Source organism: Tachysurus fulvidraco, chromosome 8, assembly GCF_022655615.1.
Source record: "Tachysurus fulvidraco isolate hzauxx_2018 chromosome 8, HZAU_PFXX_2.0, whole genome shotgun sequence".
In the NCBI taxonomy this organism is placed as follows: Eukaryota; Metazoa; Chordata; class Actinopteri; order Siluriformes; family Bagridae; genus Tachysurus; species Tachysurus fulvidraco.
Genome location: NC_062525.1, coordinates 16,762,266 through 16,780,659, shown reverse-complemented (window position 1 = coordinate 16,780,659; position 18,394 = coordinate 16,762,266). Strand labels below are relative to the sequence as shown.

At 39.0% G+C, this 18,394-nt stretch overlaps 1 protein-coding gene across 1 annotated transcript in view; it reads left to right on the top strand.

Moving 5' to 3' along the window:
- Positions 1–18,394, top strand: part of myo1d (myosin 1D) — a 61,150-nt gene that overhangs the window by 10,907 nt on the left and 31,849 nt on the right. Inside the window, exons 2-15 of the mRNA XM_027140374.2 lie at positions 23–231; positions 913–1,006; positions 2,701–2,866; positions 3,532–3,585; positions 3,976–4,071; positions 5,639–5,755; positions 5,892–6,095; positions 6,721–6,866; positions 7,183–7,297; positions 7,412–7,582; positions 16,470–16,540; positions 17,560–17,634; positions 17,731–17,863; positions 17,962–18,128. Coding sequence (XP_026996175.1) covers positions 23–231; positions 913–1,006; positions 2,701–2,866; positions 3,532–3,585; positions 3,976–4,071; positions 5,639–5,755; positions 5,892–6,095; positions 6,721–6,866; positions 7,183–7,297; positions 7,412–7,582; positions 16,470–16,540; positions 17,560–17,634; positions 17,731–17,863; positions 17,962–18,128 — 1,818 coding nt within the window. The remainder of the gene's footprint in view (positions 1–22; positions 232–912; positions 1,007–2,700; positions 2,867–3,531; positions 3,586–3,975; positions 4,072–5,638; positions 5,756–5,891; positions 6,096–6,720; positions 6,867–7,182; positions 7,298–7,411; positions 7,583–16,469; positions 16,541–17,559; positions 17,635–17,730; positions 17,864–17,961; positions 18,129–18,394) is intronic.

The window sequence follows — 18,394 nt, the reverse complement described above, 5'->3', positions numbered from 1 at the left end:
ACTAGGTTGTTCACTATTGTAGGTTTGAAAAGGGTCGCATTTACAGCTACATTGGTGAGGTGGTGGTTTCGGTGAACCCTTACCGTGCCATGAACATCTATGGACGAGACATGGTGGAGCAGTACAAGGGCCGGGAGCTGTACGAGCGCCCGCCTCATCTCTTCGCCATAGCAGATGCTGCCTACAAAGCCATGAAGAGACGGAATAAAGACACCTGTATTGTTATCTCAGGTTGGCTACACATATAACATATGCTCTGATACACAGATATTGGCAATTGCCTATGGTTGGCAGTTTGACAAGGTATTAATCATATAAATAGAGAAAACCTCATTTTACCCCTTACATGCATGACATCTTGATCCTACTTATTTTTGTAAAGTATTGTATTTTTAGTCTATTTTCTCAAAACCACAGTCCAGGCTTATATGACAGGATATGAAGTGATTAAATCTGTGGTTAGAGAAGAAGTACTCAACCCTGGCGTAGTTCCTCTCATCGGTTCCTCATGGACCACAGAATGAAGTCCCTCACAATCCACATAACTTACTCAGAAGCCCATTTTGACATATTTATTTTCTGTCGGGGGAAATTATTCTGAGGTGGGACACATGTGTCAGTGGATATACAGGAGCAGTTTAAAAGGACAGATTCTTATATGAAACACTGATAAAAACCAATGACCACATACTATGACTGCACTGCAAAAATATTTGAACCATTTAGTGTCATCTAGTGGTCAGAGGAGATATAGGACTGTTTCGGCTTACTATTTCCCATCATCATATGAGTCATAAGTTTAGTATTCTGTGAATGCTGGGCACTTGTCTGTGTTGTATAAGTGAATTAAAATGTGTAATCATTTCACAGAGCTTATTAACTGAATGCTTGGATTATGTGCTCACTTTGCAGGGGAGAGTGGTGCCGGAAAAACAGAAGCCAGTAAATACATCATGCAATATATAGCTGCTATTACAAATCCTAGCCAAAGAGCAGAAGTGGAGAGGTGAGTGAAAAAATACATACCGTTGCTCTTTTTGCCATGACGTATGTCTATGGTACAAAAGCTGTTAATTATAGCATCTAACTTTTCTCAGGAATTGCTTTACTATAAGGTTTATTTGTAAGGTGATTTTACCTTTAGACGTTTCTAAATTCATCCCTAATGATTAAGCCAGAGGTGACTGTGGCAAAAAAAAAAAAAAATCTCCCTGAATTTATTGAGGAAGAAACCTTGAGAGGAACCAGTCTCACAGATGAGGATTGGGTATTTATAAATGATGTACTCTGTACTGTAGGGTCAATAAGTGCAATTTTGTAAACAGGAAATTCCTTCTAGCTTTAACATGAAGTTATCAACTGTTTACTGATGGAGACTCGAGTGCAAAACTCCAACCAGAAGTAGTGTATCAGGTTGGATCAGGCAGATCCGGGGAGCAAAAGGGGTCAGAATGTCAGGCCCACCGGTATCTTAGGAGGAGAGTGTGGGTGACGGGTAGGGGTGGGGTGTGAAGTGTGTGTGTGTGTGTGTGTGTGTGTGTGTGTGTGTGTGTGTGTGTGTGTGTGTGTTGGTAATCTGGGTTTAGGGAAAAACACAGATTATTAGGTATGCTTGTTGTCACATAATGGTTAGAGAGATTGTACAATGTCCAGAGTCCAAGCAGGGACTCTGACAAGACTAGCTATGATAGCATACAGTAAAAGGAGAGCCAGAATGTAACACCAAGTCGATGGTGCCCGGAGACATCTCCGTCCACTAAATCACTTACATATTTATACTTAATTTATGCTTTCATACTGCCGAATCAATACACGCACATATCATTAGCATATGAGAAAATAATAAAGTGTATACAAGAACAGTTTCTGACTTATGTATTAATAGTAATAAAATGAATAATAACAATAGCAATAACATCTTGCAAATTCATTTTGACTTTGCAGGATTAATAAAGAACATTTTATATTGTTTTAGGCGTTAGGCTATTTAAGTAACTTCAAATTCACAATTCACACTTAGCACTAGTATTTCTACTGTACAATTAAAATCTGTGTTTGTGTACCGTACAGGAATGGTAGTTCGATTACAAGAATATTATGACAACTCTATATGCCATTATTATCTGTGACCTTGACTGCAAATAAAGGTGTCAGTAAAACCACCTCTGATCCTCTTTATGTTTATGACTCACTTTGGTGATCTTATCATTAGACTTGCTGTCCAAAGGTCAGAGTGTTTTAAAGAAAGAGGATAGAGTTTACATGCACATTGCACTTATACTAATATTAAAGTCTGCTGAGACAGGATTCACCAAAAGCCTCAGTGAAATTTCCTGGAGGACATTTCCTGTGGGTGTTTAAAGGTGGGGTTTGTACAGGTCATTGCAGTGATTTGCAGACTGTGGCTTGACCCCTAAAATATGTAGCATAGCACACTTTCCACCCTGAACAGCACTCAATGTTCTCATTTACACTGTAATTCGGAGCAGCACTAGACTATGAGTGTGATATTTCAGGCAATGTTGTTCATTAACACATGCATATCTTCCCATAACGGCTGAGAAAAGATTTTAGGTCCAGTAGCCAAGAGTAGGATCTTTTAGCCCGTACAGAAATAACAGTGGTCCAGTGAGTGGTTGACTGATCCATAAGGGACCAATAAAAGCTTCACAAATGTTAACAGTTTGTGTTTTTTTGCAGAGTGAAAAACACGCTTCTGAAATCCAACTGTGTCCTAGAGGCTTTTGGAAATGCCAAGACCAACCGCAACGATAATTCTAGTCGTTTTGGAAAATACATGGATATCAACTTTGACTTTAAAGGAGACCCTATTGGTGGCCATATCAGTAATTACCTGCTAGAGAAGGTAAGTTGCAAATGTTAGAATGTGCTTACAGTCAGCATTTGGTTCCTAAAAGCAGTTTTACACTCGATGTTCACTGTAATAGAAATACTTGTACCCTTGCTCACTCATGAAATTATCCAATTATCCAATCATGTGGCAGCAGTGCAGTGCACAACAGCATGCAAATGCAGGTGAAGAGGTTCAATGAATGTTTATATCAAAGAGCCGAATGGGGAAAAACAGAAATCTGAGGTTAAAATGGGCACAGGCTCACCATAAATGGGCAGATGACAATTAGAAAAAGGTCCGGTGATGTTTTGACTATCTTTAGCTGTCTAGTATTGCTGAAAACATTAACTGAAGCTCTTGACCTGCCTGATTATCTGCATGATTTTATCATTGTGCTGCTGAAACATGATCAGCTGTTTGGATAATTGCATAAATAAGCAGGTGTGTAGATGTTTTTGTTGAATTGTCCAAAGAATGTATCTGTAAGTGTGTTTTATTACCTGAGACATCTGATCATGAAACTCACAAACTCATGAACTCGCTCATTAAATGTGACGCACGAGTTAATAATTAATTTTTTTTTATCATAACGCAATTTTATAATTATTTAAAATAACAAACTTCTATTAAGATGAATTACATTTGAATTATAGTAAATGCCAGTCAAATCTTTTCAGTCTAGAGTGATCTTCCAACAAGAAGGAGAGAGAAGTTTCCACTCTTTCTACCAGGTGAGTTGGGAGTTTAGGAAAAAAAAAAAAGTTAATAGGCTTGTTTTTGTCTTTGTAGTCTGGGATGAGATGACTCAGATATCCCAGTTGCTACCCAACCTATATTTAGAATTCCGAAGTCATAGCTATCTACTGAAAATAAACCCTTTCCCAGTGTTATGCTACCGTAGAGAAATTACTGTTTTCTCATGTATAAAATGCTGTTTTTGAAGTATGTACAAGGTTGCACAAGCCTTAGGTACAATACTTAGTTATTAAGTATTGTGGACTGACGTTACTAGATAATGAGTTAATGTTTGTTTGCATTTCAACTATTTATAGTAGACCAAGAAAACAAAAGCGAACTTTGGCATATTAGTGTTTAACGTCTGTGTTCTTGATTTGCTCCAGCTCGTGAAAGGAGCTCCAGAATCTCTGCTGAGAACGCTGCACATGCAGAAAGACCCTATAGCTTATAATTACATTAAAGTTGGAGGACATACCAAGGTATTGAGTTTCATTTTGCTAAATCACATGCATATTTTTAATTAACGTTCTGTAAATCTCTATAAAGCTAGAACAATATATTATTTGTCATGTGTTCAGTGGTATGGATCGTCCACTGTTCATAATGTTCTATGTGCAATATTTATTGCATGATGGCTCAGTCTTTCAATGCTCTCCCAAGATGAGTGTGTGAGTAGAATAATAGCGGGAGGCTCAGCTGTCGCCACATGAGCATTTAATGGGAGAGAACAAAAACAAATTTATGGCAACAAACAAACTGACATCATGGAACATACTGAGTTGTGTGGTTAACAGAGTCATGGCACACATCGAGGTGGTTTAAACATTGTGGCCAGGCTTCCAACACCCCCCCCCCCCCCCTTAAAAAAAAAAATAGGAACACTTTCGGGTCAAGCTTCTTTCTGTGTCCAAAAGAGTTGTGGTTTCCTGGGTTACCTCCTGTTGAAAATAAGCCCCAGACTGCAGGAAACATTAGCCACCAGAGAATTGGAATGATTAGAAAGTCTAGAGTTGTTGTTTTCTGAGACTTAGGGAGCTGGAGAAATTAGTTACTGCATCAGCGATTCTCTGTCTTTAATTGTGGAGCTATAAATGTAATGTAACACATTAAATCAGTTGCTTCGCACAGAGGCACGGCTCTAAGTAACACACACATACTGTTTGTCATTTGGAGGAAAGCCAGATGTTCTGGTACTCAGTTTAAATAAAAACAGTGGTATTTAATGTTAAAACATACTTTATTCCCTGCCTAAAATTTCCAAGCTATTATTCAGTTTTACTCCTAAAAGCATTTCAGTAACTACTATTAATTATTCAGTAAGTAATAGGAAGCAAGTTTAGTTACAAAAATGTATGTTGCATTATTATTATTTATAATTTTTTTTATTTCAGAATGGAAACAAGGAGTATTATTGTATTAACAGGGAATAAACAGTTTTGTTTAATGAAATTATTGAAAATTGTACAAATTTTAAGTTGCTTCTAGTTGTTACACATAAGCTCAATAAATGAAATATTCTAGAAATTAAATAAGCCATACCTGGAAAATCCTTTTTTTTTTTTTTTTTTTTTATAGCTGCAGTATCATCCTACCCTTACCTTGAATCGTAAACATTACATAGTCAGCCAATCAGTATATCAGGCACTAACAACAATATTTTATTTGTATTTACTCTTCTTGCTACTACTCAGTAAATGCTGTTACACCCCTGAGCTGGTTCATTAAGTTTAGCCCAAAATAAATCAGAAATGATGAGAAAATGAGCTTTATTTAAAAGCCAAAACATGTAATTATGCATTCTGTGGAATAAAGAATCCTTACATATTGTATGTGAATCATTTAGGAAAGTTTGGTCCGTTGCACTGATTTATACAACATATAGGGTTATTTATTAACGACACTTGGTTTTACTTGTTGATTTTCATTAACTCTTATATTCTATTCTGTTGTCAAATTTTTGTTATATAATGATTGGATTATGAGGATCTGAGGATTTTTATGCGGATCATGCCCGCCTTCATCTATTCTTCTCTTTCGCTTCTGTAGTCCTCCATCAATGACACTGCGGATTTCAAAGCTGTAGCAGACGCTATGAAGGTGATAGGATTCACCACAGAAGAGATCCAGACTGTCTATAAGATCCTTGCTACCATCCTGCACCTGGTACCCATGTTGTTATTTAATTGTGATTAAATATAATGCCATTGTTTTTTCCCAAACCCAAATGTTCATAAATGTTCACAATGAATGCTGGTTAACTTGTTGCTTAATACTGTATACTGTGATTAATTGTTCTCAGGGCAACCTCAAGTTTGGCACTGATGGTGATGTGACTCTTATTGAGAGCTCGAAGTTAGTTGCAGTGATTGGGGATTTGCTATCCACTAAAGAGGAGAATGTGGAGAAGGCACTGCTCTACCGCACTGTGTCAACTGGCCGCGATGTCATTGACAAGCAGCACACAGACAAAGAGGCCAGTTACGGCCGGGACGCTCTGGCCAAGGTACAGCAGAACATGCTTTAACCGTGATCTTCAGAGCAATCTATCGGATGGATGGGAGTTGGATGGGTAATAGATAGAGTATGGCTGGATGGATGGATTGATTGATGGATGGATTGATGGATGGATGCATTGATGGATTGATGAATGGAAACTAATCAACCTTTTGTTAATTTCAACCTTTAGTTAATACTGCAGACACAGAACAAAAGAACTGTCCAGTCTAAAAGCTTTAAATAAATTATTAATTTCCAAAATGGAAGTTTGCATTTAAAAGTACAATAATTTTGTTACCTCCTATATTATTATTGGCTGTTTTTTTTTTTTTTAAATAACAGTCCTGCAAAGGCTACTAATGTGACTAATGCACAGGGTTAGGGTAGCACTTGCATAGTACATGCTGGGTATTGTAATGAAGGACATTGTCGCAGCAATACAATACAGAATTGGGAATTTTGCCTGCTAAAAAAACCTCCTAAAAGTAAAATATTGCACAAGAGACTATAGAGAATAGAGAAGTGTTCATATTAAAGTCATCTGTTTGTGTATATGTAATATACACTAGATTAAGTATAATGACAGTGTTGTCTATTCTAGGAATGTCTTATTTGTGTTTTTTTCTGTTTAGGCTATTTATGAACGCCTCTTCTGCTGGATTGTGGGAAGAATTAATGACATTATTGAAGTGAAGAACTATGATGCTAAAATCCATGGGAAGAACACCGTAATTGGTGTGCTGGATATCTATGGTTTTGAGATATTTCAAAACAACAGGTGTGTCTCAAATCTAATCAACGCAAAAAGACTTTGACTTTGACTTTGAGGGATGTGGTAGCCTAGTGGTTAAGGTGTTGGGCTACCAATCGGAAGGTTGTGAGTTTGATTCCTACGTCCACCTGGTTCCCACTGCTGGGCCCCTGAGCAAGGCCCTTAACCCTCAATTGCTCACTTGTATAAAAATGAGATTAAAAATGTAAGTTGCTCTGGATAAGGGCGTCTGCTAAATGCTGTAAATGTACATTTCCTCACTATAATTCTGATGTTTCTCTTTATCTGTTTCTGTTTTAATTTATTTATAAACATTCTCCAGTTTCGAGCAGTTCTGCATAAATTACTGCAATGAAAAACTCCAGCAGCTTTTCATTCAGCTGGTGCTCAAGCAAGAGCAGGAGGAGTACCAGCGCGAGGGCATCCCATGGAAACATGTAGGACCATGACACAATTCTGTCTTCAAGAACTCCATGCATTATATCAGTTCAATTCTGTTATACACTCACTAAATAACTCACTCAACTTGCATCTCTGTGTTATTTGGGCAGATCGATTACTTTAATAATCAGATCATCGTGGACCTAGTGGAGCAGCAGCATAAGGGGATCTTTGCTGTGTTGGACGAAGCGTGTATGAATGTTGGAACGGTGACTGATGAGGTTTTCCTACAGGCACTCAACAACAAACTGGCCAAACACGTTCATTACACCAGCCGCAAGGTATGGCCTGTGATGCACTTCATTTACATTATAACATCTATAAACAGTTGTTCCATCACAAGCCTTTTTTTTACTATTTTTACAAAAACAACACAGCTTTTCAAAGTACTGAGAAACTAAAAAGTGTAAAATTTAAGTTAAGTTGAACAGAACTGCATCACACAAGATTAGACCTGAATTCAATGCACATCAGTGCTGAACTGAATCCCATCATATCAATTGACATGTGATTAATTATTACTTAAGTTGAGTATCATTTTTTGTTTTTTATGTATTGAGATGTGTATCTATTAATACCCTTAGTATTTCAAAAGGGAGATGTTTAATAAGGTCTAAACTCTGGTTAAAGGCGGGATCTCCGATTTTTGAGAAATGCGTTTTATTTTGAGTCGGGTCAAATAATAAACAATAATCAAAACAAAAATTAAAACAAACGTGTAGCCAATGAGCAAAAAGGGGCGGGTCTTGTCAATATGGGCAGAGAGAGTGTTCAGTGCACATGTGTGACATTAACAGAAAGCGGTTTTAACATTGACATGGAGGATAAAAACAAAGAAAGAAAGCGAATAAAGGCTTACAACAAGGCAAGAAGTAGGACGTGTTAATATAGGATCAGCTTTCCAGCGCTGGAGAGAACTGAAGGAGCAGGAAGTTGGCCGCATATTCAGTGATTGGAGTTTCCCGAGTCAATAACTCCTGAGCTAAACGCTGTCACTACACATATAACACCTCTTTTCTATCGTAGTAATGTAGAGAGGCAGCTACAACCGCGTTTTGTGTAGTAACAGCGTTTAGCTCAGGAGTTACTGACTCGGGAAATTCAACTTTACTTAAGACGCCGAGGCGCTTTTTTCCTTCTCGATAGGTGAGTAACGTTGGTTTTGCTTTGTTACACAGAACTAATATATGCCTTTGTCCTTTGCACGATTATGCTTGTGTGTCATTTTTGCTTGTTTGTTTATGTGCAATCATATCGTTCTTCCCTTCAGCTATGATAGACACATTTCTTTCCACTAGTTGCCTAGGTTACGTATGTACGTGTGGGCGGAGATATAAATACAGGGGTAGGAACCATTTGGGTTAGGGGTGTGTTTGTTTTGGTGATTTTATATGTCGACATTGGCTTTTAAAAATCGGAGACCCTGCCTTTAAATCACACATTGGCAGTATGTTACCCTGAATGGACAGAAGATGGCATCAGTGATCATTAGAAGTTTTCTCTGTATTTGGTTCTGTATTGAGCTCTAGGTGATGTCACTGCCAACCAATGGGAGCTAGTGAGACTGCAGTCTCACAGCCTTGGCAAAGATGTTACAGAAAAAGAGAGGTCGAACTGGAAATTTACCTGGAACTAAAAAAGTAAACCTAGGAAGAAATATGTCTTTAGTTATCATTGTCCATTTCTGCCTAGTTGCATGATTTCCTCCATGTTAGTTCTGTCCTGTACATGGAGGTTCTGGTATGCAAGCCAATAACTGTCCCTAGGTGTCTGTTTAGCAACTGGCCAAGACAGCTCATTTGTAATGCAGAGGAATACTGCCCACTGTGCCCACTGCAGCTACACTAAACAAGAGAGAGGAAGTGATTCATTTCTGCTGTTAGAGTGTATGTGGAGGTGTGTGTGTGTTGCTGGATGTATTGATTGCATTTTCCATTTAAATGTATGCCTTGTTAAGTTTCCTTTTCACTAAATCAAAGTGAGTGTATGTGCAAGAGTGATCAGAATAGACCTGCTGCTGAATGTTCTCCATCTTCCTGACATTTTATCTATATCATTAACTGTTCATGATTTAACCCATAATCAAGTGATCCAGAGAGTATTATTTATTTTCTCATTTTTTTCCTCCTCTTGTTTTGCTCCTCACATTTTCTCTGCAGTCTGCCTCCTACAGGGAAATTACATACATCACTGGTTCTGAATGTGGTAAGGCTTTGCACACTAGATGATTTGAGGCAGATCTAGTAAAGCACTTATTTTTTGCATTAATTGTGAAGTATGTGAGCTCAAGTAGGGGAAAACAAGGTCATTGCATCACAGAGGCTTAGTCTCTGTATTTGAGAGTGTGTGTATGTTTGAGTGAATTCACTCTAACCTGCATTATCTGTAGCCTGGAACACTACCTGTCGCCTCTTCTTTACTTTTAAAGCCTATTTCTCTACTAGGCATCTTCTTTTCACATTAGCAATTGAAAGCGCTTTTGATGGTCTTTTATGACTGTACAGACATATTGTGGTGTTTATTAAAGTCATTAAGTCTGGCAAATCCCAATACTGGGAATTTCCAGTGTAATACAAGCTTAATACCAATGTAGTGACATGTACAGTACATTACTAATAGCACAGATATTTACAGGTGTCAGGATGTTTGGGAATCCTCAATGATATTAAAGCTTCTGCTGACATGATTTCAAATGTAAAAAGCCTTTAGAAAATGTATTAACGATTAGATTTTAAATTGTTGTTTTTAAATGTCCCTGAAATGTCAGTTTTGTTACTATTTGCAGCATATTTGTTTATCACTAACTAAAATGAGGCTTATGGAATAGATTTGTAGTTCCAAGAGTTATAAGGTCTCTGCAACCTCAGACATTTGTCAACAGAGATGGTCAAATTGGCCCAGCCATGATGCACAAATGGGGTGGTTACTACGGTGGCCACTCTCTAAAAATATTGGATCTAAAATCTAAGCTAAAATCTATTGGATCCACCTTAAAAAAACTAAGAATTTCTCTGGTCTTTTTTATTATGCTACTAGATTATAGGCTTACGGCATGATTTTCTTCATGCTTAGGATAGTGTATTAAAATAATATTAGCTAAAGAAATATGCATCAGGATTTGTGACACCTGATTACAAGGCCAATATGTTGCCACTGAAACACTACCATAATTGAGCATGCAAGCTTTTATTTTAATTTTAATTGTTGAACTGGTTTCAAATTTGTTTTAACTTTGAGATAATAGATTAAGATGACAGTTGTGTGAGAGCATGACTATTCATTCACCCAGTGCAATAAGTAGCCTAGGCTAGAGGAACTTTGTTTACAATCACCTGGAATTGCGGCAGAATGGCTTCTTCAGGTATATTGACGTTCAGCCATCCTTGCTGTATAGGAAACTCACTGAGCTACACGAAATCTGTGGGCGCGGTCTCAAGTGGGAGAGCTCATGAATAGTAATGAGCTCGATCCTTTCTACGTCACTCTGAGCAGCTTTTTTAACTGACCTGATTTCTCCGCTTATTTCTTTTAAGTGGCTAGAACTGACAGGGGAGGTACAGTAGCAGTTCATTTTCACATTCCTGACACAAAACAAACACGTATGGACCTAACACGTATCAAAAAATACAAGTAAAAACGGTTTTGTGTGGAAGGGCACCTTTAAATACTTTTGCAGCTGATGGTACTTTTAGCAAACAAGCCATAGACGCGACAGTGGAAGATGCTAATCATGAGGACTGTGTATGCTAGCAAATATGCACTAAGCAATATGCACTAAGCATGCGTCCATGTGTATGTAGTGTTGGATATACAGAAGACAACGGTATTGGCAGATAGGTCCTAGATCTGTTATCTGTCAAGTCTAATAACCTAGTGTATGATATACAGTTGCCACTGTTGTATACATTTTTCTCATAAAAACTTCTTTCATGTTCTTAGTGTCTCACTAAGAGCGTATTCTCTCACTGTGACCCTCTCATCCCAGATGTGTGTTATTTTAAATGCCTTGCTTCACAGAAGCTCTTAATTACAGTTATTTTCTGACACAGTCATTCACACAAGGCTTCTATGTTAGGAGAAGGGTGGGTGGGCTTCAGTCTTCCCTCTTGTTTACTGGTTGTTCTGTTCTCTTTCTCCTTTCTATGAGCACATGGTGGGTGAAGGTGAGACACGTGACAGGAGGTCGTCACTGCAGATGGTTGAATGGAGGCGAGAGCATGCTCATTAACTGATGAAGCTTTGATTAGACAGGGCAGGGCAATGAAGCCCATTAGCGGCTGATTTCTGAACCTTGCTCAGACCTTCACAGAGCAGAATGGAGTTTACTACATCATGAGATGCAGGGTTGTAAAAGAGTATTGTGCTTACCGTTTACTATTTTTGGGTGGAAACAAGAATTAAGTGGCTCAGGTTCAAGCACAAGAGGACTTGTGGAACTACACATTGATTTACTTATTGATTTAACTGTTTGGGGGAAATTTGTGAGAATCACACAGTTTGAGAGTCTTCAAAATATGGTGGTATCTTAGTAGACATTTTTATCTCCAATTGGTTAACAATCTTTTACTTATTCTGCCCTTCATGAATTATGTATTTTTATAGTAGTATAGTAGTGCTATAAAAAATGAAGGACAGTTTAACTAATTCTATCCAGACAACTTTTCATGGACAGGATATTTTTCAAGTCAAAGGTTAATATTCAAAGGTCCAAAGGTTAAGAAGTGTCCTGTATGGGGAGGCTAGAAGGAATATACAGGAATATCCCTCTTATTTGCGGAAGAATCTTTTGCTATCACAGTTGCTGTACTGGTCTGTGATGGTGGAGCAGATCCTGAGTTTGCAGATCTATCTTTATCAGGAGCATTTTGTGTCCCCAACCTCACCTGTGGTCATGAGTCAGGTAGTAACAGGTTGCAAGTACAGGTTTCTCCACAGGGTTTTCTCCATTTTAGTGTGAGGAGCTTGACAAGCTGGGAGAGCCTCAGAGAAGAGCTGCTGCAGCTCCAAATTGACAGGAGGTTTGGGCACCCTAGAGCTCTTAGTAGGACTTTGAGGCATAGCCCACCGACCCTGTGTCAAAAAAACAGGGGTGTCTTCATGGATATGCAAGTTTAAGGGGAAAAAATACCAAATTTTGGAAACACTAGGAACACAAAACACAGAAACAGAAACAACAACAAACGAAGACAGCAAGCGAGGTGGGGGGAGTGAGACATGCTGCGAGGTAGGTGGGGGGAGTGAGACATGCTGCGAGGTAGGTGGGGGGAGTGAGCCATGCTGCGAGGTAGGTGGAGGGACTGAGCCATGCTGCGAGGCAGGTGGGGGACTGAGCCATGCTGCGAGGTAGGTGGGGGAGCGAGGCACGTGGCAAGGCAGGTTGGGGGAGCGAGGCAGGCGGGAAGAGCGAGACTGGTGGGGGGCGAGGCACGTGACGAAGCAGGTATGGGAGCGACATCCACAGTCGATCAAAAAGGGTTGAGCTCCCTGATAGAAAAAAATGGGAATTCCTGTGAACAAATTAAGGATAGGTTGGGGCAAACACAAATGATGCACAACAATAACAAAAGCACATGGCACAAGACACAAAAACTGCCAAAATGTCCCCCTAGTGTCCAGGTAGGGAATAGTCCCAGCCATTCCTGACACCCTGGAAAAGACCAGGATTTGCTGGACTCACAGTTGGCATGGAAATGTCTGAGCTGGAATCTGTGGCTGAGGATAGAGACTGGCTGGACTGACCTTCTCGGTCTGTTACTAACACACTGCCTGCCAGAAAAAAACAGAAGGAGAATCTATGAATGAATGAATTTCAAGCAAAATTGTTCTGGAAAAAAATACACTGGTCAGATACACTGGTTGAACTCAGCGTCTTTTAGTTGTTACGCTTAGGCATTATATGTATTCTTGCCATAGTGCCTGCTTCTGCTTCTACGTTAGATGGGTGTTGATTTGTTGAGGGGTAAAAGTGATCAAGCTTAGATCACTTAGCTTTGGGAGGTTTATCTTCACCATCATCATCATCACCTTGCTGATTAGGTATAAAATTTAAATGCAAACTTAATTTCTGGAGTTGTTAAAATCTGAGATTTGCATGCTCTACATTTTTGATCTTTCCATTATAATCCAGTGCTTCAGGTTAAATTGAAACATGAGGTTGCTTTGACATGGTCCTTCCTTACACTCTGACAGTGGTTAAAGTGATTATATTCCGGGGCCATCATAATGATCATGTTGTTGAAAGAAGCACAGGTGGTGGGCAGAATGGCACACTGTTGGGGGTGGCAATAAAGCCAGAGGGGTTGGGGTGGAGCTGGATGATCCATCAAGACCCAACCTTATAGCTGTGTACCCTTATTTGCAAATCAGAAAAACCTGTGTGCTGTGCCTTATAAAACTCCATAACTCATGTTTATATCACACACACATCTAAATGAACACAGAGTACTGTATACATGCTGTGACGTCTGAAACGTTTTCCTACTTATAAAAGTTGACATTTACTTAGCCATTAATCTCATCTCATCTCTTAATTATCTGCTCCACGTCACATCTGCTTTCATTTGGTGTCGTCAAAAAACAGGGTGTGTTAGAGCCTTCGAGGTGTTGTGTTGAGGATGCTTGCTATATTTAGATGAGGTGCGAAGCCTTTCTGCTTCTCAGTTCCCTTACTTTTTCCCCTCTTTCTGCAGTGTGTCTTATCTCTGTCTGCCAGCCTCCTTCCTTTTCTGTCTGACTAGATAATTAAATGTTGATTGTGCATCTGCATATTCTGTTATTGCTCTGATGAACCTTGGTGTTCTTTGTTGATACACGTGTGTGTGTGTGTATGTGTGTGCATCTCAGAGTGTAACCGATCGAGATAGACGTGGCGAGGAAGGGAACTCAGCATGTTGCTCGGAAGTCTGTCTGATCCATCTGAAGCCTGGCCTGCGCTGGCCAGCCGTGAAGTTGTCAAAGCTGTGCAGGCAGATGGGATGGGAGGGCAAAGAATGGAAATGTGATCTGCTTCTGGTGTTCAGGCCCAAAAATAATCCTTAAGGATTCTCTCTTTCATTGAAAAGGCACCTCTCTTTTGGTATTCTTCCCATCAGTGTTTAAATTGGTCTTTATCCAGCTCCTGATTGTCCTACTTTCTGTGAAGTGGCCTCTTTACTCCCGATATGAGCTCACTCTGCTCCCTCAGAAGTAAGCTTATTGTGTGCTGCTGCTAAAACAATCACACACCAGAAATATGCCCATAAAGCCTGGCAGCAGCACCGAGAGAAAGAGATAAAGAGCCCAAGCACGGGCAGGCAGAAATGTATACATAAACCTATGACACAGTATGCATCATCAGTCTTTGCCCCTGCTTTGGTATATTAGATGATGGATGGTGTTGCTGTTGCATAAGACACAACTGTCTGTTATAAATATTCTATTAGCAAAACAATGCAATGAGTGCAATTTAGATGTTGTGCAATTTAATGGTTTGTTGAACAGTAATATTTTGTACATACCACTCTACTCATCATCTGCTATAGTAACGGATGGTATATTGGTACAAATAACACAAAAACACAGATGGCAATCTGTGACATTTAAAAAATAGAAAGTTGTCTTAAAATCTTAATCACAAAAAAAACTTTTTACATATAGCGGTGACAATGGCAAAAGTGTTGTTTAGACTTTCAGCACAGAGATTCATATGTTTGATAAAAGTAATAAATGAAGTTGTTCGGGTCTACCTGTTAAGCCTCTTCTCCCTGATATCATCTTTTAAGGGGAAAAAACCTTAAAAAGGGGGGCACGGTGGCTTAGTGGTTAGCACATTTGTCTCACACCTCCAGGGTTGGGGGTTCGATTCCCGCCTCCACCTTGTGTGTGTGGAGTTTGCATGTTCTCCCCGTGCCTCGGGAGTTTCCTCCAGGTACTCCGGTTTCCTCCCCCGGTCCAAAGACATGCATGGTAGGTTGATTGGCATCTCTGGAAAATTGTCCGCAGTGTGTGAATGAGTGTGTGTGTGCCCTGCGATGGGTTGGCACTCCGTCCAGGGTGTATCCTGCCTTGATGCCTGATGACGCCTGAGATAGGCACAGGCTCCCCGTGACCCGAGAAGTTTGGATAAGCGGTAGAAAATGAATGAATGAAAACCTTAAAACCTCACCATCAGTGTTACTGCAGTGAAAATCAGTGGCACAGCAGCTTATTTTTTATGATACAGTGAACTTTTAAGCTATTTAGTCACTGAACTATAATTTTATAGATATTCTGTATTTATTTACGATGCTATTGGCAGTTTCATTGATTTACTCAAAAGTTTTGTATCTTTCGTCAACGAAAAATAACCACCTACTTTCAGAGAAACTCTTGAAAAAATAATTGAATATTATGTATGTTGTTTAAAAGTATAATTTTTCCTTTACAACCTGTGTACACTGATGTGCAGTAAGCCAATCAGATTGCAACATTCTAGAGTCTGAAGCTTGTCATCAGAAAAGTGCTCAAAAGATATTAGATGTTCTTGTTGAAGCCTGAGGCTGAAGGTAATGTTTAGGTTTCTTATTCAACTGACCGTGTTGCAATGCTCAGACAGATTTATTTTATTTTTTTTAATCGAAAGCTAATGTGAGGAAGAAGTGCGCCCCCTCATGGTAGCTCTCTCAAATTCACACAATAAACACTTTACTAGGTTGTTTGCAACATGAGGCATTTCACTGCCACTGAATAGATTTTAGATTTGGTCTGTTCTTTTAATAGAACAGTATCTCACCAATAGCATTTACTAATGAACAATTGCATTTTTCTAAATGTAATTTTAAGTCAAATCCTAAATTTCCATATCCATCTTCATAATATGTATATCAAAGATATACATCATGTAAAAGTATATGTTCTATAACTCTAATGTATTTTTGCTTTTATGACCTGTTCTTGCCGGAATTTTTTATGCATAAATGTGTACAAAATTCTTCCTCAATTTCTTTGTTTCTATTTCAGTCTCTGTGCCTTTCTTCTATTTTCACTCTGTGGGGATTATTAGACCAGGGATTTTGTATCTCTGAATGGGGAGCAGGTGCTTTTTGGCTGGCTGCTTCTGTGCTGTTCTTATTTTTAAAAGCATAAAAACTATTGTGACCATCAATGAAAAGCCAGATCCATCCTTTTTTTTTTATCTGTTTCTCTTTATAGCTCTCCCCTACTGACAAGAGCCTTGAGTTTGACCGAGACTTTCGCATTCGCCACTATGCAGGTGACGTGGTGTAAGTACACTAGCAGTACAGTGCTGTCGGTAATACCGTTACAAGTATACTGAAAAAAAATATATGCTGTGTGATAGATATTGTATGGAAATTAAAATAAAATCAGCATTGGCATACATTGGCATGTAAAAGTCATTGTAATAGATATTCCATTAATTGGTGTTTTGATGTTTGTGTTGGAGAGTGCAGTCTAACACATCAGCCTAAAAACTCCCATTGGTGTTGGATTGAGAGTTGATGATTGTGAAGGCCATAAGATGATTTATGCTAGGCATTTTCATACTACCCATTTTCATACTTACCAAACCATTTAGTGAGCTCTAGTGCTCTCTGGATAAAGGCCTTGTCATCCTTGAAGAGAGCACTCCCATAAGGAAATAAATGTTTTATCATAGGATAAAGGTGAACTGTCTATTAATGAATCCACGTTCTGGGTCATAACCACTGACCTGCACATTTTGAGTGTTTTTCCAGCTCTAACAAGCTCACTTCATCTTAATCAGTTAATTAATTGAATTGGGAGGAGGAAAACACTAACATATGTAGTACTATAGGTAAACAAGGACCAGGTCTAGAAACCTGGTTTTTAATCTTTTTTTTAAAACCAGGTTTCTAGATTTCTATATATTCTTTAATTTGGCACCTGTATTAATTTTCTTTCTACATTACAAGGTCTGAAGAACCAGAACTTTAAGCAGTCTACATTACCTTTTACCATCTCCATACCTTGCACTGTATGTGTATGTGTGAAAGAAATGGTGCTAAAAAAAACCTTTAGTTAGTGAAAGCATATGAGAAAAAGAGCACTCTGAGTCAGCGACATGATGCTGTTTTTCTCTCAGGAGCCTGAAACAATAAATGTAGCACTTAGAAGTCTGAGATTGAGTAGCAGATCAATCTGCCACCCACCTCCTGTCATTTTCTCAGTTCAGACACTTCCATAATGTTTTAATTCTCTTTACCAAACAAAGATGTTTGAAAGCTCTTCCTCTCACCGTGTTCTAAATTTTCCTTACCAGCTACTCTGTGGTGGGCTTCATTGACAAGAACAAGGACACCCTTTTCCAGGACTTCAAGAGGCTGTTGTACAACAGGTCATTGTCCTCATCAGGCTGCTGGCTTATTCATGTCTAGCATAACTCTTTTTCATTTTTTAATGTGACTATTTTTTTTTATGACTTCTGCTGCAGCTCGAACCCGGTTCTAAAGGCCATGTGGCCAGAGGGAAAGTTGAGCATCACTGAGGTCACCAAGCGTCCTCTCACAGCTGCCACACTCTTCAAGAACTCAATGATTTCACTAGTGGAGAAATTGGCATCTAAGGTCAGAATTTAGACAATATCTGTATCTTCTTGCTTGTTAATTAAGTGAACACACCAACACTAAATCACTGTCTGTCACCCTACTGATGGTGTGAACAGGAACCATACTATGTTCGCTGCATCAAACCCAATGACGTGAAATCCCCACTGCTGTTTGAGTATGAACGCTGTAAGCACCAGGTAGAGTACTTGGGCCTGCTGGAGAATGTCCGTGTGCGGCGTGCTGGCTTTGCTAACCGTCAAACATACCCTCGCTTCTTACAGAGGTAAGCGTCTTCTGCAAAGCCCATCTATGTAGTTAAACCTCATCACCTCTGCAAAGATTCTAAAATAGAAATACTTAATGCTAATCCAAAATCCAAGGCATGTTAAGAGATGATAAGAGCTTGGTATGGCTTTATTGATGTAATAGTCTATTTTATATTTGGAGATTCTACACTAATTCAATGCATGTCTGATTTCACACTTAAAAGCAATAAGGGTGGTTATTTTGCTACTCTTTATTTTAGTCTAAAAGGCCTCAAACAACCAA